The 27,611-nt window shown below is 37.6% G+C and overlaps 1 protein-coding gene across 3 annotated transcripts; it reads left to right on the top strand.

Moving 5' to 3' along the window:
• The first annotated feature begins 301 nt into the window (after positions 1–301).
• On the top strand, positions 302–27,611 carry LOC149227957 (nascent polypeptide-associated complex subunit beta-like). Of its 3 annotated transcripts, XM_089378003.1 has the most exons (7): positions 302–476; positions 9,128–9,217; positions 25,909–25,978; positions 26,215–26,363; positions 26,509–26,565; positions 26,775–26,813; positions 26,966–27,611. In XM_089378003.1, the coding sequence occupies exons 3-7, from the start codon at positions 25,911–25,913 to the stop codon at positions 27,112–27,114; spliced, it is 462 nt and encodes a 153-aa protein (XP_089234129.1). In that variant the 5' UTR covers positions 302–476; positions 9,128–9,217; positions 25,909–25,910; the 3' UTR covers positions 27,115–27,611. The 3 variants fall into 3 exon arrangements, with proteins under 3 accessions (XP_089234129.1, XP_089234130.1, XP_089234128.1); XM_089378004.1 differs by lacking the exon at positions 9,128–9,217 and having other exon boundaries at positions 25,878–25,978; XM_089378002.1 differs by lacking the exon at positions 9,128–9,217 and having other exon boundaries at positions 307–476.

The raw sequence follows: 27,611 nt of genomic DNA, 5'->3' as shown, positions 1-27,611 counted from the left end.
ACGCCACCTGGCATAACCCTGCTGGTGGTCCGTAATCGGGAGCAGGCTCTCACTCCTGCCAGATGCCTCTGGGTCTTGGGCCGTTAACCTGTTTCCTTACGTCCGAGGAAGACGAGCTCTTAGCCAAGCAGAAGCAGTTTTACGGCATACTCCAGGCCGATAAGAACTAAGACTATTAATAACAAAACAATTCTAATAAAAAATGAAATAATGGTTTATTTTTATTTTTAATTTAAATTTTATATGCGAATACATTAACGTCTTCGGACTGTTTCCGAATTTTCCAAAATTTAAGGTATTTTTGTTCTTGTATATAGTGCTCCGAAGTTAGGGTTCGAATGGAAACGGACGGTAAAGATTTAGGTAGGGTTTTAAGGAAGAAAAACGACCCAAGCAGTGGGTTTTTATTGAGCTCCCACGCAGTTTGAAGGGTGTCGCAGCAGAGGAAGATCGGATTCGTCCATCCCCATCACAAAGTGAGTAGAGTTCTTTTTGGATCCGCTTCCTTTTTTCTCAAGGTTCTCAGGGTTTCACTGAGATCTTCTTGTTTGTCACTTTCACTGGATGCAGATATGTGAATGGCTCATTTGTATGATTCTTCTTTGTTTGTATATGTTTTTTCCTCATCACATTCGCAACTGAGAGTGGCTATAATTTTTTTAAAACTCAAATCCAGTGGAGAATAAATGTGTTTGGTGGCAGGCTATTTGTTACATATCAATGTCAGGACCAGTTCTTCTTCTTTTCTTTCCTCCCCAATAACTTCTTTTTGGGTGGGAAATGAAACGCTGTGATATCATGGCTATAATTTTTTTAAAACTCAAATCCAGTGGAGAATAAATGTGTTTGGTGGCAGGCTATTTGTTACATATCAATGTCAGGACCAGTTCTTCTTCTTTTCTTTCCTCCCCAATAACTTCTTTTTGGGTGGGAAATGAAACGCTGTGATATCATGGGGACTGTCATCAGTCTATCAGATCTACCAGACAAAGCGAAGAAAACATCGATAGGACATATAGTGTAGGATCAATCCCTCATGCCTGTATAAGGGTTACGTTATCATTGCCTGTTCTGTGGTGTGGACCACTGCAGAACTCCCAAGACACGGTATTAAGCGTTAATTTAATTTGGAGAAAGCAAGAATCCTGTTGATTTCATCAAGTCTTACTTTGATGCAAGATACTTAAAGAATCGGAGTTAATCATAATGAAAGGATTCTCAATCCACTAGTTTGAAATTGTTTTGGACCAAGCTATGAGAACCAATGACCGTACCGACTGGTACCCAAGCTTAGCCCTGCATGGGGAACATGGCCTCAAAACCGTTGACATAGTTGATTGCTTATGCGGGCCCTCTTTTTTTAATTTACATTTGTAATAGAGACAAGGTGTTGATGCTATTGAGCTGGATGATCTCTGTTGCAGCTTTTCCCTTTTCACTGAAGTTTGAACTATGGATTGGTTAACATGCAAACCGGCATTGCAATTGAGTTGGATATTTCAAGCACCACAGGCGATTTCCATGGGACAGACAGCTATTGAAGGGCAAACCACTGATCACTAGCACTCGCCTTTCGCTAAGCTGCCCCAACTGTGCGATATTCCCCTGACAAGGACATGCACCTGGCTCCAATTTCTTAGTTGGGTCTCCGGGGAACTAAACCTTGGTTGTTGGATTAATATGCCACTATGTTCCCTAAAAAACCATGACCCCTTTGGCTCTATATTAGTTATTGTTTCCATTCTATTTGCCTTTTATTTTATGTTTTGTTCTTGTTTGCATTTAGTTTGTATTAACAAAATTAATGCAAGTTGCAAGGTTCACCAATGTTATAGTCATGTAAAGGGAAGACAAGAGATAGATGTCAAGAGATAGATAAGGCATGTGCTACATTATCATTTATAAAATACACAATAAAACATTAGATTATGACCCTTGGTTTCATATTCCAAGATGGACTTCTCATGACTCTTCACATTCACTTGTGGTTTTTTGTTTTCCACACAAGTGACTATTCCAAATTTACATAATCCTTGAGGAATATGTTTCCAACATTCCCCTCTTTAATTTGAGGAGGTGTCAAATCTTCTATTTGTGGTGGTTTAAAGAAGACCATAAACCAAAACAGTAGCAGAAGTCAAAGTCTTCTATTGGTGATGGTTTAAGTAGTTCTTGGAAAAATTCCAAATTTGTCTAGAAGTTGATGTCTTTTGCAAAATGGAAGTACTCCCTAATGATGGTTAAAAGATAACCACAAAATATTGAGATGGTGGTTTAAAGATGACTACAAATTGTAATTTAGCAAAACAACAAGGCTTCTATTGAGTGGTGGTTTAAGGAATACCAAAAACCAAATTATGCTCATGGAACACAAGTTTGTCTTTGTCTTACTTTGGCTCTAGGCTCTAGTTGTTGGCCATGGCTTAGGCTTGCATGTTATGGAACTAGTAACTAACTATCCATTCCCTCGTTGTCAGATACAAGGCTAGAAGGGGAATTCTCTCCACTGTAAGATTTATCAATACTTGAGGACAAATTCATTGATATGACCGATATATCTTCTTGGAGGTTGAAGACCATTGTTAAGAAGTGATCCATCCAAGGTGAATCTTTTTTCTTGCGGGGTCCTTGTGACCAATGTCACATGGTTTGAGTTCGATTTTGACAACAATAAAGTTTGATTCAAATTCGAATTCGACAATGAGGTTTGGATAAAGTTTGCCATTAAATTTGTCCATATACATATTTTAAATTCTCGAAATATATAAAAATATTCATAATTATATATAAATTATATATTAGATTAATAAATTGATAATTTTTTATAAATATAAATTAGATTTATAATGTTTTTACAAATATATATATATATATATATATATATATATATACATAGCAATGTAAGCCATGTTAGCCATAGAATAAACCAAAGGTTGTGCCACTTGCTACCTAAAATGTGGTGAAAGAGGTACACCCTCGTGTCGTTCAAACACACATTCCACTTGGACTTTGGAGGGGCTTCATAAGTCATATACGACCTTTCACTCCACTTGCTCAACACAAGGATGAGGGGCTATGTTCACTCAAACTTATAAGAACACTCTTTCTTAGCACTGCAACACGCTAGGTTGTGGGATCACAATGAAAATGAAACCTCGTTAAACGCAGAGGGACAAACCTTCTATATATGAAATTTTTTAATTTGTAATATATATTATAAATCAATATGTTAGATTTTAGAACTGTAACCTGTAACACAAATTCGTAACTCACATGTGATTTTACCCGTAACTTGAATTTGTAATCGTAACCTATAACATAGATTGTAACTCGCATGTAACTTGGCCCATAACTCAAATTGATTTGTGCGAACTTGTTCATTGAGGGTTTTCAATATTTTTCATTAGTGCACGAAACAATGAAATTCACAGACTTCCTCTTATAAAACTCCACATGGAATTCTCCTAGGAATCACAGGTCTAATAACGAGATCTTGATGAAACTCACTAGCACTGCGAACAAACAATATTAACTAGTTTTGACCGCATTTTTACTATCAAAATGCATGTTGTGGGGTGCACGTGATTAAACCGAATCTCGACAAATTTAAACAAACTTAATGGATTTATTTGTGGTTTGTTGAATTCCAAACCTCAAGGTTTGGGTTTGGCGAACCCTGTGACATAACTTGTGAATGGAACATCTTTTTGAATGATGATTGTGCTTTCCATAATGCTCAACAAGGGTGAAGAACAAAAAATTGATCTTTCACATGGCCAACTCAATGGCAATGTGGGCATTTTAGAATCTAATGCGAATGTAAAAGATAGGTTCAGAAGTGCAAGAGGAACTTTTCCATTTTCACTTGAAATTGCTGCTGAAGAAGCATCACTAATCTAAATCAACAATTGGCCGTTGATGAATCAATCTCAAACAAAGAATTGTGCTGAACAAGAACTAGTTCAAAATGTTGTTTCCTTTGTTGTAAATTATCTTGTTGAAGTTGTGATCCGAGTTGGAGAAACTTGATTTGTCCTATGCATCTTATAAAGAGATTTGAACACTAGTGATAACGGATTTACCAATTTTGACCATGTTGTCAATAGTAGAAAACATTAGAGATTTTAGTAACTCTAATAACTCAGCAATTTTGGCCGTTTTCTCAACAGTTCAAACTCAACGAATGGAGGGTGTCGACTTCAACCAGAAATGCACCTGTAAACATACAAAATGACAGATAGCTCCAATGCTAGATAGCTATAACTACAGAATGAGTAGTGTGCTACAAACAAAACAATGAAGAATTCCTCTCAATTTGCAAATAAAGTGAATCTCACAAGTGCTGCTCACAACTCCACCATAAATGGATAGCAAGGAACCTGTATCCTTCTAGAAATACTATTGCAAATATCTTTATTAAATTATTCTTAGTGAGGCCAAGAGCTTTAGGATTAGATATCAATTCATGACAGTGTTGCTTTCACACTATCAAGTTTCAATCAGGGCATTTAATTGAGCTCGTCCTTTTACAAAAACCACTAAAATCTAGAAAATGGGAAATAAATAGAACATGCTTTCTCCATTGTTGATTTCATTCTTGTCATGCAAATTGAAGGGACCTGAGCCTTTGTTGGTCAATTGGAATTCCAAATACACATAACAAAATGAACAATGTGGACCAGGGTGGACATTCAACCAAGAGTCTGCAACCTTTTGATTAAAAGTTGGTCAATTTTTCTTGGAAGTTGTCTTCTCTTTTAGTGGGAGCAATTCACTCCATTCATAGTGGAATTCCCTTTGAATGAATTGGAAAAATCTTAATCGGGTAGCTCCCAAGAGTTGTACTTGTAATGGGAAACAACAAATCGCTTACCAATAAGGATATTACAACATAGATTTGAAGGTGAAAGTGAAACACTAAACAAAAAATGCTCGCTAAGACGAAAATAATTGCCAATGGCCTTGAGAAACTTTAGGGAAGATTTTTAGTTTGTATGTCGAAGATCCAAATGCCAACAACCTTTAGAATCTTCAAGGAAATCAAATGGTCAACTTCCAATGCCGTAGTTACAATTCCCTTCCTTGTTTTTGGGTTTATTATTGTTTTAGGTACTAAAAAATGGTTTTCTTCAAGAGATAACTCAACGAGTTCCGGCCATGTCAGTACTCTTCGCATAAAATTTGGTGTAGATTAACTCTTTCAATAATGCCTTACAATATAGTTTTGGAACTATTATTGTCTCCAAAGATGGACATTGCCATGTTGAAGACGAGGAAAGATGCTTGGTGCTATGTCTCAATAGTTTCTTCTGTATTTTTCCACTGGAGGTCTTCTAGATGCAAGTGGTGCCATCTTCATTGGCTTTGTCAAGCAAAAATTGTTAATTCTCGTATTGCATGAACAAGGCATTCTCAGATACCACCTTGATGTGCAATACTAGCACCCATTGAAGTAGCGGGCATTTGATTCCAATAATAATAATATGGGTATCAATATATCATTGAATGATTTCATGGATTCTTTGAGTTGAGGGACAATTCTAATGTTGCACAGGTCTTTAGGATGAGAGAGCTCCCAAGTGGAGGTGTGGAAGACAGTGAGTGAGTTTAGTGGTGAGAATTCCACATTTTGCCTATGGAGACTTGGGCTCGTATCCAATAGCCACACCAGAGAGGGCCAAGGTAATTCTCAAGCCACATAGAGGTAATTCAATTCCAGTCGCAATGGGAGCTTCATTGGATTGAAGGTTTGATGAGGGAGTCAGAAGTGACAATGACATTAAAAGTGGTAGTGGACAACCATGTTAGGACAGGACATGAAATGCTCAAAGAATGAGTGTGGCATTATAGCCAAATAGGAGACAGATGAAATGACTATGGCTTTTGGTGTTCTTCAGAGCACATGTGAGTCACAGTCCTGACAAATAGGGATGGTAGAAAGGAGTTACATGGGCAGAAAAACCCAACACCTAAACCAATTTTTGATACCACTGTTAAACTAACGTAAATGAAAGATAAGAGATAGATAATGTGTGTTACATTATCATTCATATGTTACAAATTACTACATCAGATTATGACCCTTGGTTTACACATTACTACATCAGATTATGACCCTTAGTTTCATATTCCAAGAGGTATCTTGGACTTCTCATAACTCTTCACAGGCACTTGTGGCCTTTTATCTTCCACACAAGTGAATATTCCAAATTTACATAATCCCTAAGGATCACATTCCCAACAACCACGTTATACAAATGACAGCACGCAGTCCCTTCTAAGGGACTTGAGTAGTTATACTTGTAACAATGAGTCCCTAGGGTAATCTATCCAAGATTGAGTTTTAGTTCTACTCCGCTATAAAACTAGTACTGGAATTTGAGAAATCTACATTGAGACATTGTTGTATGCACCTATTTTTTCTTATATACAGTTTTAATCTTTGTCAAAGATGAGTAGCTTGTTGTTATTATTGTAATAAGCACAAATATGGACGAAGGTAGTCTACATTTAGCAGGTTACCTTCATCAGTTGCTCTTCTAGTCGGAGAAAAGCAAGTTCCAGATTTAGAACTAGTGTTTTTGTTCATCTTCAGTTAGATGCTATTTCCAGATCCAGTTCCAGTTCCAATTGGATGCTATTTGCCGTTTTAGCAGTTCAGTTTTATTTTGGCATGCACAGTTACTTAAGAGAGTGCTGATTCCTAGGTAGTGGTGGCAAGAAGGTAGTTGGAGTAGGTGAAAATCTCAAGGAGATATCAGGTTTGCATGCCTAGCGTATTCTCCAATTGAGTCACACTTCTTATTGGTTCTTCTATCCATGCAAGAGGTACACTAGTTAAGTAGGGTTTGATTTGGTATAATATGCACCATTGTGCATGTGTCTAGTTTCAATGTACTAGACATTCTACTAGTCTGTAAAGGACGTAGAGGGTGGCTCTTACTAATTGAGAGGTAGTGATTGTTTTTCCTGTACATGAATAAATGGAGTTGCAGATTCGAAACTCATACTTTTTGAGTGTGTTTACTGTCTTAGCTTTTGGTAAATTTCGGTAGAATGTATAGTAAATTTGTGTTTAAGTTATTTTTTTCACGGTAATTGGTGAATTGGTAGCTTCATAGGACTGTTCTCGGCAAGACCCAAGATTGAATCACAATGGTTGCCACTATTCACCTCAAATCAAGACATTTAAATTTTCCTGCCCTGTTGGGCTTATAGAAATTACTTGTCAATATTTTCATCTTGTTCAAATTTTTGACACACAGGTTAACATGTCTCTGGAGAATAGAACATGGGTGGAGGGGGGATTAAAGTCGCTAGCTATCACTTGAGCTATTGCACTTTGACAAGTTAGTGTAATAATTAATTTTGGCCGAAGGTTAAGGCTTTAATTTCCTAGAATCAGGGTTTGTTTTTAAGTTGAGATCTGAATACCATGGTTTATAAATTTAACATGAAGCATGTATAAATATAAAAATTATAAATTACAATACTTCTGTACAATGCTAATATCCAAAAAAGGTTGAACTTCATTAGGTTTTGTTGCATCATCATTGTTATTGCCTTCCAATCTAATGCCAGCTCATGTCACATTGGCTAAGCTTGTTAGTGGATTTATAAAGTACCTCAATCATCAATATGTGAAGCATCCGTGTTGTCTACATCTCGTTGTGTTGCAAGGCCATGTAAATGCTTTGGAGCCTTCCCTCTTTGAAGGCAAAGACTGCTATCCACAAAGACAAGTTTGTTGTACTCTCTTGAAGGTGAGATTTTTCCTTTTATTAGAACTTAAATACATAGCAAGTTGTTAGATTAACAAAGATTTGCCCCATTATCCTTAGCCATGTAATTAGATTCCTCTACATTGTACTAATGTTGACTAGGGGTGGTTCCACTATTTGTTTAGGGAGTAATAGATCTTCCAAAGTTGGGTTTTCTAACCATCAATACCTCTCTCTATACATGCAAGAGGCCCTCAAGACTTTTGTTTTGGATTCTTAGGCCAGTCCATAGACAAATCCCTAGTCGATTGATTAGTCCCTTCTTTGTGGTGTTGCATTCTACTTGGGGTACCAAGAGGCAAGTAAACAAGTATGGCTCACGACTCTAGATAAATGTAGGCGTGGGGATATAATTCCCCTTCCCCAAGACCTCAACATTGTTGCTAATTTAAAATCCATTCCAACAGTTAGATAAAATCATCCAGGGCTCAACAACGAGAAATCCCATATAGGCAGTAGTACAATACACAATCTAGATCATCTTCTACTACATCTACTAGATGACATTCTATATAGAGTTTCATCCACTAGTCCTCGGATGTGGGAGTGAATGCAAGCAGATTTTGTCATGCTTGCTTCATTTGAAGTTTAGTTGGTGGGTCCATTTTTCAAAAATCTGTTTTTTGCTATTGGTGTCCAGTTTATCTTAGCTTAAAGTTGGTGCTTGGGTTATCTTAACTTAGAGTAGTGTTTTACTGTATTTCACTTTTGACATCTTGTTTTTTCTTTCTTTATTATTTCTTTTAAAGTAGTGATCGACACTATTGTACTTAGGAGTCCCCAATGACCTACTATTGTGGTCAGTTGTTGGGCATCAGTAAAATTATTGTATCTTATCTTATCTTCTCTATCAACTTTTAATGGTTTTAAAGAATTTTAAAGATGGATCTTTGTGACAAATGATGGATATTGCTTTGTTAATCATGTTATAAATTGCCTTGTATGTTCCCCAAGACCATGGGCATTTGAATTTGCATAACTTGTCTCCACTATTGGAGATGTGACTGAAATGGTGTATCTACAGTCATTCGACCTATCATGATCCAAAATCATTTTACTTGTCTTATTTTGTTTTGGATTTTGCCCATGTAGATTAGACACAACTAATATCAGTAGATTGTAAGGTATCTTGCTATGCTATTCTATCCAGATTGATTTTACCTCTGCGCTATTACTATGCTCTAGTAATGCCTACACTGATATTGTTTAAAGAAATGCCAAAAAAATTACAAAACTTTGCTGGCATTAAATAGAATTTAAATATAGACTATGCTCCTAGCCATCTATTATAATCAAATTCATTGTTTATGCTACTCGATTAAGATTAGGAAGTCCAATTGGTGCAGATTGTGCTGAGTTGGCTGAAGACATCAGAATTCCATAGTCTTGCCCACCTCCTTGCTGCATGGCATGAAAATTCTACACCCAAAGCTGAAGTATGTATATTTATGCTCTAATCTCTTGTAGTTTTTGGCGATGGGTAGATAAGATGCTTGTCAATGTATTGTGCAATTAGCTGGTCAACCTTCCTACTGAGCAACACAATTTCCATTCTTTTGTCTTCCTTTACTAGCTTTTTGCTTTTCTCACAATGTTTTTCTTCTTCCCTTTTTATCCTCCATTTCTGTAAGTTAAATTTCGTATGCTTGTGTCTGACAACACCCTATTGAATTATCCCTTTCTCTCTTAGTGTTGGTTGTGTCAATTGCCTTGAATCCCTTGTCCATCCCTAGTTGACTTATGTTCCAAAAATAGAGAGATATTGAAATTAAATCCCATGCAAAAATTACCACCTATAGCATTGTGATATCACCATTGCTCGGGATGCGAAAACAAGAGATAATTACGAAAGTAACTTCTTTGGTCTTCTTTCTTCCTCATGCCACAATCCTTGTCTAATTCATAAAACTTTGAATACTTGTTTCCAGGGGGGGGTGTGTGGAGGCTGTAATGTTGAGCTATCCTTTCATGGCCCTTCCATGTCCTTCGCCCAAGGAAGTCCCTATGTATCACCCATAGTTTTAGAAACCGGAACCAGGCATCGAACCAGCCACCTATCTAACCTTGATTCAAACTGGAACTGGATCAAACTGGAATTGAAAAAAGTACATAAAATATTTATTTTTTAATGAAAAACTTATTTTTAAGATTACAAACCATGATTCCAAAACATTAGAGACAAAATATGGAAATTCTTCTCATTTATATACCATGTAAGGGTGCATATATCAAAATGGCACCAAGTACAATACATATAAGTGATATCATCAACAAAATATATAACTAATGAGGCTCTAAATGGCCTCTAGAGTCCAAAAACAATGCTAAAACTCTAGCTACTAGGCCACTAGCTTACTACAAAGTACAAAATTACAAATCATTGATCAACATGATCACTCATCAAACTCATCACCACTACTAGACATGGGCTCATTAGCGGGAGGTACATAAACATCATATGGGTTAGAGTTTGAGGACTCCTCACACTCCTTTCCAACCTCAATAACAGTACTAGGCCTAGCAAAACTAGAAGCACTAGTTGGCCAAGTTGAATGATTACATGCTCTCCTCACCAATACCATGTGCCATGCTTGGTCTCGCCCTTGGTGGTTTGCTTCCTCCAGTTTTTGGTTCTACTTGATCTGCATTGGAATCGACACCCCTTAACACCATGTCAATATTAAAATCAACATCAAACTTAGTGGGATGGGTCTCCTCCACCCATTCCGAAGTTGGATCAATATCATCCAACACAATGGGATTTGTGTAAGGTCTTTTGTTCAACAACTAGTTGTGCCTTAGTCGAAGGTTGTACTGCACAAAGACAAGATCATTCAATCGTTTTTGTTCCAACCAATTTCTCTTCTTTGTGTGAATCCGTTCAAAAACATACCTAGAAGCACTGCAAGTTTGGTTGAGAACTCTAACTGCAAACTTTTGCAGTTGAGGGCATTGGCTTCCAAATGACTCCCACCAATGTGCTACAAAGACATATACTAGAGTTAGTTCATTATTCAATAATTTATACGGTAAGTTTGAACAATTTACAAAATACAAATTATAGGTTTACAACTTTAATTTTCAACAATTGAACTTTACAAAAAAAACAAATAAATTGGAATAACTTACCTGGTTGATCAACATCTTTTGCAATCTTTGCCAACGTTTTGCCAAATGTGCTTGTGGCCGTAGAGAAAGAAGTGAGTTGTTGATGTATTTCCAGTTGCTGCTACTCATCGAGTAACATGCGCTCCAAGCACTTGTACAACCCATCTTTGACCTCCCCAGTATAATCTTCTCCTAGCTTAACCTTATAATGATACTTTGGGTTCAAGAAATACCCAGTTGCATGTATAGGATGATGGAGTTGATTGTTCCATCTATTATTAGTGATCTCCCAAATAGGCCCATATTTACCTACTTTGTCCTTGTAGGTTGCCCGTATCTGCTCCTTTGCCTGATCCATAGCCTCATAGATGTAGCCCATGGCCAATTTTTCCCCATCCACCAACCATAACACCTTAACAAGGGGCTCACCAATTTTCACAACCTCTGCTGCTTTTTTTCTAAAAAGTGTTGTAAAAAACTTTCCTTTTGGTGTATTTTCCATTTGCTCTGCAAGCCCACCAAGGTGAATTCTAGTAATCACTGGAAAACATTTTTTGCAAGTTTTGTTGTTGGGAAGTGAGAGATTGCAATGTGAGGAAGTGAGTTGCAAATCTCGTGATGGCGAGCCTATCAAGCTCTTTGCCCCCAATGTTTTTCTTCATTAGGCTCAATAGCCATGAGTGGTTGTAGATTTATTTTATGATACTCTTGGCATGCTCTACAATGTTCTTCACCCTCCCCACTTTTCCTATGTCCTCAAGCATGAGGTCTATGTAATGTACAACACATGGGGTCCAAAATATGGTCCTATATTTGGCCTTTAACATCTTTCCAACAAGGACATAGTTTGAGGCATTGTTAGTGATGACTTGCACAACATTCTGTTTCCCCACTATTGTAACAATCTCATCCAAAAGCTCAAATACTAGGTTGGCATCTTTCACCCTATTAGATACATCAACCGATGTCAAAAACATGGTTCCTTAAGGGCAAGAGACAAGGAATTTTATGATAGTGCGGTTTTTTCCATTAGTACATTCATCTGACATGATGGAACAAGCTGTTTTGGTCCATGGCTCTTTAAATTCATTCAAGTAATCTCCAATGGATTCAATCTCTCTTTGCAAAAGAGTTCCCCTCAAGTCATGCATAGTAGGGCCTTTGAAGCCCTTTCCTGTAGCAATAACAACATCCCACATAGCTTGATAGTAAGGTGAGTGAGCAACATTAAAGATATATCTGCATCATACCACCATTTGGCAATGAATTCAAAAGCAACATCTCTGCATTGCTTTTTCCCATGAGCATCTAGGGTAGGTTGACTTAGACTTGGTTGGGAGGCAATGGCACTAACAATAGTAGAGGTAGAGGTGGAGGAAGGTGTGAAATAACTCTTATTTTTAATACTTTTTTTACATTTGGCTTGGCCTTGAGGTTGAGAGTGAGATCCAAGAGAGGGAGGAACATAATGTGAGGGGTCATGTTGATTGGTGGAGGAGTCTTCAAGGTCAAAATCATCATACCCATTTGCTTCTCTCCTTTTCGTAGCTTTTGCAAGTTCCTTCTTCCTTGCAATTTCATTTTGTATAGCCTTTTCCCTTGCCTTTGCCTCCTGATTCTTCCCAAAATGTTCAAGGTGTTCTTTCCTAATAGGCCCTATCACTTTATCATCAACATCACAAGGGGTTACTTGGCCTCTTATACTAGCCAAGTGTTGTTTCAACCTATAAATACCCCCTCCTCCCATTGGGTGCTTGCAATATTTTCACAACATTTTGCCAACAACATCATAGTGAACCCATGGCTTTTGGGGCCATAATGGATGAAATTTGAGATTTTGAAGGAACGAGATCTGCAAATAAAATGGGAAAATGCAAAACCTATGATCAACTACTATCCTTCTTCCTTGATGCTTTTTAACTTGAAACTTGAAACTTGAAACTTGAAAGGGGAAATGAATAAAAAATAGTGACAACAATGAAATATGGAAATTTTTAAGGGAAAAATCATACTAGGAAGGTTGGAAATGAAAACTAGTTGATGAAACCTCCTCCCAAAGATGCCAACTCCACTAGAAAGCTCCTCCAAGATGACAAAGAACCTCCAAACTCGCTGTTGTTGCTCCAAAACTCAAGGCTGTTGCAGTGCCCTCCAAGCTCCCAAACTCTTGCAAACACTAGAAATCAAATGTGTGAGGAAAAGGAGAGCTTGGGCTTGCTTTTATAATTTTAGGGGAGCAAATTTGGAGGGAAAATAACCCATGGTTTGGATAAAACCACCCTAAACTACCATTTGTGGCTCCATAAAGTTGCCCAACTGTGATCGGATCGCACTGACCAGTTTGGTTAGAATCGACTGATTAGGACCAATTAGGTGTCAAACTAGTTGGTTTGGTAAAAAATCGCTCAGTTTGGCACCTAACTGGTCCTGACTGGCCTGCCAATTTGGGTTGAGTGTGAAGTCTGCCAAGTTAGTCTCAAGCAAATACATGGTGTATTGATGACTCAGTAGACTTGGTCAGATTCACGAATCTTGGCTGAGTTTGACAATATCTCCTTATGTTGCACCTTATAGATTTCAATCAAATTTGCAGGTCTTGAAGTTGTCATCGTTATGCTAGAAGGCCCTTGTAGATTGAGGAGGTGGTACAATTTTCCTTCATTTGAGAGGACTCTAAAGTTTGGGGTTCCATGAAGTTCATATTCGCACAAGAAATTGTATTATTTTCAGCAATGATGTGAAGTGTTTTCATTTTGGCCTTTTTTCCCCAGTGTACATTCGTATGCCCTCGCTTGATTTGGTCATAAGATGTTGGTAATTTTGCGTGTAGAAATCATTAAAAGGATAGACATAAAGAGTACATATCCATTCATAGAAGTGATCATTATTTTATTCATAGAAGTAGGGATTTTTGCCATAAAGGTTAAATTAGAATTGAAGTTGGCAAATGTGTTTATCTCAAAATCTACTCAAATCTGTGTCACTTCTAGTTGAATACTTGCGAAGCTTCAACTTGAATATTTATACTACTTGAATCTTTAATGTTACCCACTTCGAGGTCCAAATTAGTTGAAAATACTATTTTCTGCTAATGGCGACTTGCTTCACTGTTGAGTTTGACAAAATGTTGAGATATCTACTAGGATCCTATTGATGCTTTTGATGTGCCCCACTAAATCACACGTTCAAAAGGGACAAGGTTGGGCACATTCCCCAAGTGCAATTGGCATTATAGAAGGAAATATTGGCATTGAAGTAGAAGGACATCCATGTTATGTGGTTTAGTCTCTTGGGGCAAGCTTTTGGAAGCACTCCTAAAAGAATTAGTGGTTTATAGTACTTAAAATACCACCCTTGGTTGCCCTTGATTTTTTTGTTCTAATTTTGTGTTGGGAAAATCATCCATAGTTGATGTAAATAGGGAAAGATCTAAAATTCTAGTGAGTTGCTGATGAGTTAAGTTAGTAGGTTAGGTTTTATTTCATTTGCTTTTCTACTCATTTTACTTTTTAATTAATATATCTTATTGAAAGTGCTTCCCCTAATCTTAATATAAGCATTACAACAATCTTGAAGAAGTTGGGCACTAGAAGTGGCCTGCTTGCATGTGAAAAATTACCCTTAGGTTGAGCCATTAATGCATGCACTTTTGTTTGGTTAAGTTGTGATGAGAAGGGTTCTTTCTAGTTAAAGTCACCCAATACTTTCTCGGGTTCCCAATTGATTACTCGTGTGAAATTGAACTGTGGTGGGTGGCTTGACATGAGTTATTGATGGGTTTTAGGTTAGTAGGTTAGTTTTTCTATTGAAATTGCTTCCCCTAAACTTAATAGAAGCATTACAACTATCTTGAAGAAGTTGGTCACCACAAGTAGCTTGCTTGTGTGGGAATAGTAACCCTCAGGGTGAATCGTTGATACAAGCACTTTTGTTTGGCTAAGCTGTGATGGCAAGGGTTCTTTTCAATTAAAGTCACCCAAAACTTTCTCTTGTTCCCAACTTCTTATTCGTGTGAAATTGAACCTTGGTGGGTGGCTTGACATGCCACCAACTTCAGTTTTGAACCAAAATTCCATTGATAGGGGTTGGTTTTAAGGTTAGTATGTTAATGGTATTTGGTTAGCAAGTTGCTCAATTTAGGTTTTTTCTATGGTGTTTTTAATGCTAAAGTGGCACTTGTTTGGGGAATATATCGTAAAATGTCCCTACGCTGATTTGGGGATACTTGATTGTCCCTTGGATCATCCAAGGGTGTTCCCCTAAACATTGGCAACTTGTCCTAGTGTAGGGATGTGTCCTTGATGTGACAATAAATTTATTATCTTTCTTATGGGTGAGGGAATTAAGCTCTTTCATTTTGTCCTTTGTGTTGTGAAATTTAGTGCCAACTAGTGCATTGAAATATGTCTTGGAGAGATCTCTTCATGAGAACTAACCATCATTGCATGGTGTTTTGTAATATACCATCACTGGCTTTTCTATTTTGATTCTTAAATATACAATGAAATTGAAAGGAACACGGGAAGTGATATAGATTTTTACTATGTTGCTAGGAAACGTGGGTTCAAGAACGGGGACGAGGATGGGTACGTCACTTTTTGAAACAAGGTGTGTGGGTTCATTAGGGGTATATATATATATATATATATATATATATATTATTTTATAAACTATAATATATATGAATTTGTATATTTTCCAAGTTTAAACAAGAAAAATAAAATATTTATGATTTAAACTTTAAAGGTTTAAACATGCACATTATTGAACATTCATATTGAATTTTCAAAATTTCTAGTTTGATATCAAGTGCAAATTGGAGTTTACATATCAATAAGAATCATGATATATGTCCATTGTCATACTAAATTCAAAATTTGCCTCAAGGCATCTCCAAACATGAACTAGGAAATTTCAAAATAGTGAACAATGAATTTTTCAAGCCATGTCATCAACATCACTTAGATCTTCAGTCAACATGCTTTCCAACTACAATAATAATGACCTTAACATAGCTACAATAGTAATGATATTCAACCTAAATAATGAATCTACAGTGGCCATCTCTAGGTCGAAACTGCAGAAAGGGAAATAAAAAGGCTGAGCTTGAAAATAATTACAACAAAAATAGTAAAAAAACTTGACCCCAATGTTCCCAATTTTGGGGTTCCACGCACCGATTGTTGTTGTTTAGCGCACCCAATTAGACAAAAGAACCCAAATTTTAGTTGCAAAGAACCTGATGCTTACTCAGAGAACCAAGTACTTGGGGACGAGAACCCGAGACGGGTTTGAGAACCCCCCTCGGGTCTGTGAACCTGTGCAACAAGGATTTTTATTTGTTGAAATTTGATCATATTGATTGTTGTAAAAACCATGTAAATCAATCTTCCTTTAGAAATTTAAATTGTTTCTGTTCTTTTGTCAATTTCTAAATGTGTTTCTCTATTCTTGGTACAAGATATATCATCATATATATGGTAATTATAGTGCGCTCCTCATACAATTTATCTTATGTAGTAACTTCAATTCAACACTTTAAGATTTTTTTTTCCTTTGGTAATTACAATGTGCTCTTTATATATGTTATCTTACATAGTGTTGTAGTGGCTACAACCCTAAATTTTCCTGACATGAGGCAAATTTAGGGTCCCCTCATCCAAAACACTAAGGCATCTATGTGACCAAGACCCTAAGACCATCTTCATACCCTTGAACTATAATACATAAGGAGGTCATAACTTAGAAAATTCATTAAATTTAATGAAAGGTGCTTGTAACCTTTCATCAATCGCAAATCAACATCATACCAATGCAACCAAAATATACTATGCCTCATCACAAATCTCTTTGCGATTTGTGAATGCAATTAATGCGCATTTAATGCACTTCCCATGATGAAATTGTTATCTATATATATATATATATATATATATATATTCCCTCTATTCCATTTTCATTGTGATATATTGTGGCACGTCTTCCTTGGATACTTGTGTTGCGTTGATAGGTAACGCATCCTTTTCGCTCAAGTTTGTGCCGCACTGGTTGGAGTTGTAATGCGTGCGCTTCATGATGCCACATTTTAGGTCAGTTTTTGTGCATCCTCTTCTCCCATTTGTTTGTGTTAGTAGATTGTAAATGTCACCCTAAAATTTTGGCGCAACTTTTCGTTTATCCACACTTAGCCTTCTGACTTTATATATATATATATATATATATATATATATATATATATAGATATATATATATTGCCGAACTCTTATTTCTAGCTTGCTTACATGGGAAAAATAACCCTCAAGGTGATTCATTGGTGCAAGCACTTTTGTTCGGCTAAGTTGTGATGACAAGTGTTCTTTTCAATTAAAGTCACCAAGGACTTTTTCCTATTTCCAACTTCTTATTCGTGTGAAATTGAACCTTGGTGGGTGGCTTGACATGCCACCAACTTTAGTGTTGAACCATAATTCCATTGATAGTGGTTGGTCTAAGGGTTAGTGCTTGCGTGGGAAAAATAACCCTCAAGGTGAATCATTGATGAGAGCACTTTTGTTTGGCTAAGCTGTGATGACAAAGGGTTATTTTTAGTGAAAACCACCCAAGACTTTCTCTTGTTGCCAACTTCTTATTCGTGTGAAATTGAACCTTGGTGGCTTGACATGCCACCAACTTTAGCATTGGACTAGAATTCCACTGATAGCGGTTGGTTTTAGGGTTAGTATGTTAATGGTAATTGGTTAGCAAGTTGTTTAATTTAGGTTTTTGCCTTGGTGTTTTTAATGCTAAAGTGGCACTTGTTTGGGGAATATAAGCTAAAATGTCCCTAGGTTGTTTTGGGGATATTTGATCATCCCTAAGATTATCCAAGGGCGTTACCCTAAACATTGGCTTCTTGTCCTAGTGTAGGGATGTGTACTTGATGTGACAATAACTCTATTATATTTCTTATGGGTGAGGGAATTAAGCTCTTTCATTTTGTCCTTTGTGTTGTGAAATCTAGTGTCGACTAGTGCATTCAAAGATGTCTTGGAGAGATCTCTTCATGAGAACTAACCATTATTATATGGTGTTTTGTATTATACCACCATTGGCTTCTCTATTTTGATTCTTAAATATACAAAGAAATTGAAAGCAACACAAGATGTGATTATAGATTTTTATTTGTTGAAATTTGGTCACACAGATTGTTGTAAAAACCATGTAAATCAATCTTCCTTTAGAAATTTAACTTGTTTTTATTCTTTTGTCAATTTCTAAATGTGTTTCTTTGTCCTTGCTACAAAATATATCATCATATACTTTGGTAATTACAGTGTGCCCTTCATACAATTTATCTTATGTAGTAACTTGCAATTCAACACTCGAAGATAATTTTTATTCCTTGGGTAATTATAGTGTGCTCTTCATACAATTTATCTTACATAGTGTTGTAGTAGCTACACTAACCCTAAATTTTCTTAACAACAGGGAAATTTAGGGTCCCCTCATCCAAAACACCAAGGCATCTATCTGACCAACACCGTAAGACCATCTTCATACCCTTGAACTATAATACCAAAGGAGGTCATAAAGAAAATTCATGAAATGTCATTGCATCGCAAATTAACATCATACCAATGCAACAACAATCTATGACATTAAGTTTCATCACAAATCTCTTTGCAATGTGTGAATGCAATTAATGCACATTTAATGCACTTCCCATGATGAAATTGTTATATATACCTCCCTTGCTCTATTTCATTTTCACTGTGACATATTGTTGCAAGTCTTCCTTGGATACTTGTGCCAAAGATTGGTAACACATCTTTGTCACCCAAGTTTGTGTTGTGTTGCCAGGAGTTGTAATACTCGTGCTTGCCACACCATGTTTCAAGTCAATTTTTGCGCATCCTCTTCTCGCATATGTTTGTGTCAGCAGATTGTAAGGGTTACCCTAAAATTTTGGCGCGAATGTTCATTTATCCAACCCTTCGCCTTTTGACTTTTGCTTATCGAACCCTTATTTCTCCAACACTTTGTCGTTTTCTTATTCCCCTTTCCCATTGCGCAATGATTACAGATCACATTACTACATTACTTCCTTGGCGTAGCGTGCATCACACTTTGATATATGAATTGTTGCCCCCTCTTTGCACATTGCGTTGCAGATTTGTTGAACAATCAAAGTTTTAGTGTTGCACTACGACACATTGCCCCCTCTTTGCACATTACATTGCATATTTGTTGAACAATCAATGTTTTAGGGTTGCACTACGACACAATCCCTTTGCATAGCATGTGATGAAGTTATGCGATGCGTCACATAGTTGTGTCACGATCCACCCCCACAAGAGCGCATTACCTCTTTTGCCTAGCCGTGGTGCAATCTTGTTTGATAGCCTAATATTTTGCCTTGCACCACAAGTCCACCATGCATCTCTCGGGTTTAGACTGCATTGCTCCTTCGTGCTGCGCCCCAATTTACTTTAGCTTTCTAAGTTACTTATTCTAATGAATATCTTTGATCTTCCAAGTTTGGTCTGCTTGCAATATTTCAGCATATCATTGTCTAAAGATATGGCTTCTCCCAAGAGAAGACCTTATGGAGGAAGAATTTGACGAAAGTCCTATCACATCAGTGCCCACCTACACGCTGATACTAGGTGTTATATTGATAAGTCAATTTCTCTGGAGTGGTAAAAAATCTACCATTTGTTCGCGAAGCAAGAATATTCGGATGAGGAGGAAGACATTTGGGTGTACGAAAATGTCAAGAAGTCATGGCTGCATAAAGTGGCTTTACATCTAGTGGTATTTCCATGTGGTGAGACCATAGAATGGGTAGTCAAGTGTATTGATACAAGGGATATGACTATCAGAGATAGTCATGGCAATGAAATTGTTGCATTTACGTATCCCCATATAGTGAGTATTACAAGTTACCAAACATCAAATTGCATTCTCAGTGGCTTGGTACAACATGTTTAATTTGATTAGCAAGGACATCCTAAAAAGTTGGTAGCAAGACCCCAACAAGTTCACAAGCCAGACGAGATATAAAACAAAGTCACTTCGAAGAGCATATCAAATGTTCGCAACTATGTGTTGTAGGTTGTATGCAAAGCAACAATAGAATTCTTTGAGGAAAGTTGGGTCCCGCTCATGTACACATGCACTCATGATGGGGTCATTTTTAATTGGGCTGAAATTATTGTTGCATCTGTCGAAGCCAATGTGATAGATGCTCACATTCCAATAGAAGGGGAGCAACACGGGTTTTACATGGCTTCTTACAGTTGCCTGCTTGATTGCATATGTGCTAGATGTGAGTTTGAGATGATGGGGTCGAGGTGGAGTCTAAGTCGAGACATTTAGCCCATGCATATTTACTGTAGGGAGTTGTGGGAGAGCCAATATATGAGATCATATATAAAGATAGTTGAAGGCTTTATTTCACCAGTCTTCCATATCTTATTTGATCACGATTCACCCTGCATGTCTGATTGTGCTAAGGAAGCAATCCATGGAGTTGCTAACTAGTTCAACCCACTAGATTCAACATATATCAAAGTATTTGGCTTGTGGAAACCACCACACCAATTCCCATTGTTTGTAACTGACAAGATAATTTCACAAGAAATTGCATATCAGGGGACCACAGGTGTCGGTGGCCTGCTAAGACTAAGGCACCATGGTCTACATATCCCTTTTATGTAGGTATGTATGGTGTAAAGTATTGTAAAGAAGCACAAGCAAAATTTGCTGACTTGGATCATTTGAAATTTGGAGAAATGGACTTCCATAGGTATGAACCAAGGGGTGTAGTCTCAAAAAATTGTTCCAAATGTAAGTGCAAGTGGGATTACTCTTTGCAAATCACTAAAGATGAAGAAAGAATTAAAAACTGTTACAAAGCTATAGAAGCCTTGGAAAGAATTAATGACCTTGCCTCTGCAACAAGAGAGTATTTCGAAGGAAAAAATGTTGAAGACAATAAAACTACACAGAAAAGGGCATCGGAAAAGGAACCTGCAAAGAAAGAAAAGGAGAAGAAATTAAAAGAAGATCTTAGGCTAAAGAAGGAGAAAGAGAAGAGAAAAGGAGGGGTTAGAAAAAAGGGCACAAGCAAAAAGAAAAAGACTGCAAAAGGAGGAACAAAAATAGGAAGAAGAAAATAAAAGGCAAGAAGAAGAATGTCTTGAAAGAGAATGGTTGGAAAAACAAGCCCAAGAGTAAGCAAGGTTGAAAGAACAACGGGAACAAGAAGCCCAAAATGCAGGCAATAATGGCTTGCCTAGTATGTACATTGATTTGACAACCTTAGATTCCACATCGTTGAATAGAGGCCATTTGCCAATTGGTGAAATGGGAACCACTTTAAGTGACGAGAAATAGGTCATTTGCCAATTGGTGAAATGGGAACCACTTTAAGTGACGAGAAATAGGTTATGGATTTGGCAAAATTCTGCTTTGACAGGGACTCTAATCGGATTGTCCAGGGGAGGAGGAAATGGTTGGTGCGAGAACCGCCAAAGTCCATCTCAGTGACGTCAAAAAGAAATATAGTATCCAACACTTTAGATAATTTTTTGCCATAGCCTCAGTGAGGATTTCCTTTTCCTCAACAACAAAAAGGAATATTGAGCATTTGATGAAAAAGGTAAAAGAGCAAGATAGGAGTTTGAAGAAAGCCAACCAAGAAATCAGAAGGCTGCAGAAAGAAAACCAAGCATTATTGACTTCAAGCTCTTATGATAAGGATTATCAGATTGCATCATTGGGGATAAATAAATCATTGTAGGACATTGTGAAGCAATTGTACCAAGAACTCGGGAAACTCCAAAAGGTGGCTGCTATACTCATTTCAATTCAAAATGCAATTAATGGGAGAGGTGTGCAACTCAAAGACACCTTGTTGGCGATCCATCAAATGCATGCGTAGGGTATGGAACACCCTGATTCACTAGAGGTATTGTCGAAAAAAGATGAGCTCAGTAAGGAAAGAGATAAGGCTACAATCAGATTTGCTATCTGAGCACATGAAAAGCTCGAAAAGGATGTGATAAGAACTATGAATACTTGTCAATGACATCACATTATGATGGAGAGACTAGTAAAAGCTCATGGGTTAGTCTCCATCAGAGCCCAAGGAGAGGTGGGACCTGAGCAGGATATTGAACGTGAAATACAAAGGATTCTTGCATGACAGCTAGCATTCACGGAAAACGATATAAAGGCGACTAAATAAGCATTGACACAACATTTGTCGGAGCCCACTAAGCTGCATAGCATGCTCACTTTGTTATTTAACCAGATCCAAACTAACTTGAAGACAATAGTACCAAATAGTAAATACATGTGAATACAAAGTCATAAGTGAAGACCTAATTTTGAGAAAAGTTCTATCTATTGCAACAGATTATAAAGCTTGGTACATACACTCATGTGACCCAAGAGTTACAAGTCCAAGTGCAAGCCTTATCAATTTTGGGGTTAGGCTCAAGTTAGATGTTTATTTTAATTTTTATTCAAAAAGTTATTGTGAAATTTCGATGTAATGATGTAAAAGTAAAACAAAATTAGGGAATAATGTGAATTAGAAATAAGAAATGAGGGTAGGTGAAAAGTCATGGAAGATGAAGAGTCACCTCACTTTTATATAAATATAACCCTCTAGTAAGGAGGAAGGATCTCAGATTTTGGACTTTGGAGAGCTCTTGAAAGGGAAAAACTTGTAATCACCTTGAGGATTTGTTGTGAGCTTTATGCACTCCCACTATTGGGGTTTTGAAGACACTTTATTATTTGGCATTGAATGTTCAACTATAATATTTAGAAGCCCAAAGGGCCATGTCAAGGACTTTCTTATCATGTGTTATCGACTGCTGTAGCTTTTCTTTATTGCTGTTCGTTAAATCTATGATTGCTTCATATTTGTGACAAGTTAATGAACTTTTTTTTCCCATAGAAAAAGTTGTAATTTTATTCATAAGACAAAATTACATTTTGTAGATGCTAAAGAGCATATGCAGATGATTTGTTCCTGTTTTCACAGAAACCAAAAAAATAATAAAAAATAAAAATAAAAATGCTATTATTTTCTCCCTTTCTTTTTCTCCACCTTTTGCCATCCTCCAGTGTTAGGGGTAGCAGTTATAATGGATAGCTGATTTTTGGTTATAGTTATGGGAGAGTCCTTGTCCGACTCAGATCCTTTTGATCCATGAGTTCTCTTGTTGCCAGATATTTCCTTTCCTATTGGCTGGGAAGCTTGTTGCTGCAAAGGGTTACTGGGGGCTTCCTCTTTCTTTGGTGTGCTGTTTTGGACTTTTTGTTCATCCATTTCTGCTTTATATTTTGTAGTCTCTGCTGTGTCTTCTTCTTCATCCAATGGCTCTGTATGTTGCCATCCTTTAGGCTTCCTCTGTTGCTTCTTGTTCCATTTGGGGGTGTTTCTTGCCTGTGGACAAGCACTGAGGAGGTGGCCTGTTTGTAGGCATCCACGACATTGGAACGCTGTATTTTCGTAATCCAAGGGTTGTATCCACTGTGTATTATTGAAATTCAGTGTTATACTTTCTGGTAGTCCCTGGCTGAGATCTACTTCAACACAAATTCTGGCAAAAGTAAATATTCCCTTTGTGAGTCTGTCTCCATCAGTCTTTAGAAATTTTCCCAAGGTGTTCCCTATGGCAATTAATACCTTGTGGTGCCAAAAGTGTAATGGAAGGTTGTGCAACCTAACCCAGACTGGCATCTTTGATACCACCATTGTGTTGGCATCGAAATCTGGAAACCAAGGGGTCATGAAGAGCCCTGCGCTGCCCCAGAACCATGGTCCCTTGTTGAGGATATATTCCTTTTCCTGTTCTGTATTAAATCTTACTATAAAAAAACCCTTGGGGCATAAGTATATTTCGCAGTTTGGTGTCCATGTAGTGTGAATCCAGTGGTGCAGAACATCAGATTTGGGCCAAAATCCATTAAATCTACAGATAACTGAGTGGGAATAAAGATCTGAGTACAAAGCATTTACCTCAGGCATTGCAATGGTGAGAGCAGGATTCTCAGTTTTTTGTTCTACAATGTAGGGCCCGGGAAGTTCAGGCGTTGTTGTTGGTTTGGTCTGCACTTTCCCTTTACCTTTGACTGCATCTTTGAAGGATCCTGTGTTCTTTGAGCTGGTCCCAGAACATCCACCCCGCAGACAGAGATTGATGATGATGGTCGAGTTTGTAGTTATATTGTAATCCTGAAGGGTGTAGTTATCCTGTAAGCTGTGTCCCATGTGGATCAGATTTTGCCCATGTACTGGTATACCAAGGAGGTTCTGTATTTTATATCTTAGATCCTGGATCCTACAGCCCTTCCAAAGCCTCAAGCAATAATGCCTGCCTTCCGGTGTTTTGATAAAGAACTGTGTGAGATCCGTCTCTATAGGGTATGAATCCGTTTGAGAATGACCTTGATCTATTGCCTAGGTTGTCCTGTTCCAAACCACTAGATCACCACTGTTCTGCTTGCCTTTCAGGCCTCCTCCTGCGTTTTGGGCCTGTGATTCAGGGCAGAGAGGTATCTTGGTGGCTACATGCCCCCAGATCTGAACTGCGTTTTGGGCCTGTGATTAAGGGCAGAGAGGTATCTTGGCGGTTACATGCCCCCAGATCTGAACTGCGTTTTGGGGCTGTGATCCAGGGCAGAAGGGAGACTTTGTGTGAGCAGGCCTCAGATCTGGGCTTGGTGTGGCCTATTCTGTCTGTTGAGTGCCAGATCTATTAGATCAATGGCAGATCTGAGGTTAATACACCCTTCCATTATGAGAGGGATCAACCAGGAGCCATGCAAATGCCTTACAGGGACAGCGATATCAGACTCTGATTTGTAGAAAAGGTACGAGGAGGACAGGTTGTCCCAGGCCTCAGATCCAGTAGTATATTAGCCAGCAAAACTAGCGCTGTCTTTGTTGATGTTCCCTTTCATCCTCTCGCAGCTTTTGATACTCAGGGAACCCGGTACAGCTGCATATTGCTGGAGGTGTTGTGCTCTGGCCCACTCTGCGATGGGCGTGGGTGCTGCGTCGCCATTGGATCTGCTTCTGTTCGTTGCCTCCCATCCCCTATAGCCGAGGTGCAGTACCGATGAGGGCACACAGGAGTTCATGGCTCAGTCGCTCACCGATCCTATATCAGAGCAAACCTAAGTGGTTTTCGTGAGTTAATGAACTATTTTGGTAGTTGTAAGCATTTCTTGCTGATCTTTGCATATGTTTATGCTGGTTATTGATTGTAAACTGTTTTACAATTAATAGCTAGTGTACTTTTAGTTGTCATGTATCTTAATTAGAGATTGCTGTCACTCTTTCTTTGAGATATATGCTTATTATAAATATACTGTAGCATTCTTTGTACAGATTAATTTAAAGCACTTTCATTGAAGTTGATTTGACTTGCATTCCATCAAGGACTTAATTTAGGTTTCCCTTTCATATATCATTCATCGAAAATTTAACATTTGTAAAAGCATAAGATGGCAGCCAGATCAAAAAACCTGATGGGACTCTCATCCCAAACCGTGTGAAGCCTAGTTGGGGCCTCATACTAGAGAGATCACCTTAAGACTAAGCGGTGCATTCAGCCCCGTCAACACAGTAACTTGAAATTCAGCACTTGAAGAGATTTTTCAGTAGGACCCAAAAATATCTCAATTTGAAAATGGTCCTTCAATTGAGTTTCAAGTGCCTTAAAATCAAGAATTTCATTGTATTCTTGTGGCTGTTGTTCAGCTATTAATTGTCCTCTTTATATCTACGGGGAAATCACACAGATCCTGTGTTATAAGTACTATTGCCAATGGTACCATGGGATGATATGTCTTGGGTTATTTAGTAAAATGGTACTATGATACTATGTCTTGGACTATTTTTTAATCTGTTTATGGAATAGGAGGAATTTGCAAATTTATTGTCTTGCTATTTAACTCTGTAAGATCCTGAATTTGTATGTTCAGACAATATTGACCTCTAATTGATGATGATCAGAGATGGATCGGGATAAGCTTATGAAGATGGCTGGTGCAGTTCGTACTGGTGGAAAGGGTACAGTACGCAGGTGCTTAATTTAAACAAACAACAAACGCCTGGATGTTTACTTTTGAGATGCATGATTATTTTGATGCAAGATATTGTAATGGTTAAAGATTGAACTTGTTAATAGTAATGGTGCATGCAATTCAAGACTTTTAGAGTTTGAACATTTTGAATGTTGGCAGTTCTAGGTATTTTTGACAAGGGTTGTGCCAAGAATGCTTAATAGTTATGTAAATTCTGTTTCATTCAAATATGCAGAAAGAAGAAAGCAGTTCACAGAGCCACAACAACAGATGACAAAAGGCTCCAAAGTACCTTGAAGAGGTTAGGAGTGAATACTATTCCTGCTATTGAAGAAGTAAATATTTTCAAGGATGAGATGGTCATTCATTTTTTAAACCCAAAAGGTAAATGTACTTTATATCCTGGACCTGCTAGTATTTACTGGGTTGCATGCATGCTCTTGGAACTGTTGCTTGATAAATTATGTGATGATCATGTAGAATGCACGGCTGTCTTTCATTAACAGCTGGTATTCTATGTTTTGGCCAGTTCAAGCCTCTATTAATGCCAATACATGGGTGGTCAGTGGATCTCCCCAGACAAAAAGTAAGTTACCTAAAATTTTCTTTTTTCCTCTGCCTATATTTTTAAGTGGAGGGGAGGATAGGATTAGCCTCTTCATTATGTTAGTTAGAAAATCGTTAGAACAAACTAGGTACATCTAGATTATCCAGTCTTTACTTTTTTGGTATTACCGTTAATGTTATACAATGTTAAATCTAAACTCGACTATTACTTTGTATGTCTCAAATCAGATTTACAAGATCTCCTTCCCGGAATCATCAATCAGCTTGGTATGCAAGAACTTTTCTATTCGTTTTGGTTAAGGATCACCGTTTTTAATGGAGCTTACTATCTAGTGCAATTGACCAGTGTGCTTTGATATAGATTTAGTGTTCTGCAACACAGCCGTGCTGATTGCCTGTGCAACTGTGGATGAATGCAGGACCTGATAATTTGATTAATTTGAAGAAGATTGCCCAACAGTTTCAAAGGCAAGAGTCTCACACTGTTGAGGAAGATGATGATGATGTGCCTGACCTTGTTGAAGGGGAGACCTTTGAAGAAGCAGCTAAAGATGAGCCTTCTTCATAGGTTGCTGAAACCTTGAAACAGAGCTGAGAAAGGAAACCAATTCTTTGTCTGGGCTGTTATTATATTCTGCATTTCTTTAATTACATGTGAGTTGTATGCAAGAGTTTTTGATTAATATTGTTTGACGGCTGGCCTGATTAGTGGTTGTTGGCATTGTTCCGAGGTCAGAGATGGAATGGTGTTCTGTCATTTTCTCAGCAGATTAAACCTTGACAAAATTTCGAAGTTACCTCTAGGATATGCGGTCAATATTTATATGTTTTTTGGACAAAGCATGTTCAAGGCCCCCCACCCTGCCGCTCTATTGATGTGAGGGAGGCAGAATCATTTTCTGTGTCAGGATATCCTTGTGTTCCTGGCTTCTATTTATTGTTCGCTGCAACAGTAATTAACAGCAACTTAAAAGTTAATGCCTCTAAGATATGCCTTAAAAGTTAGTCTTTATATATATATTTTTCCAGATAGATAATAATTAATATATGAAAATTTCTTTGGTA

This window comes from Pinus tabuliformis, chromosome J (genome assembly GCF_031772625.1).
Source record: "Pinus tabuliformis cultivar Carrire ecotype Pingquan chromosome J, CPIR1, whole genome shotgun sequence".
NCBI lineage: Eukaryota > Viridiplantae > Streptophyta > Pinopsida > Pinales > Pinaceae > Pinus > Pinus tabuliformis.
The sequence above is the reverse complement of the archived record's forward strand: the minus strand, read 5'-3'. Positions and strand labels throughout refer to the sequence as shown.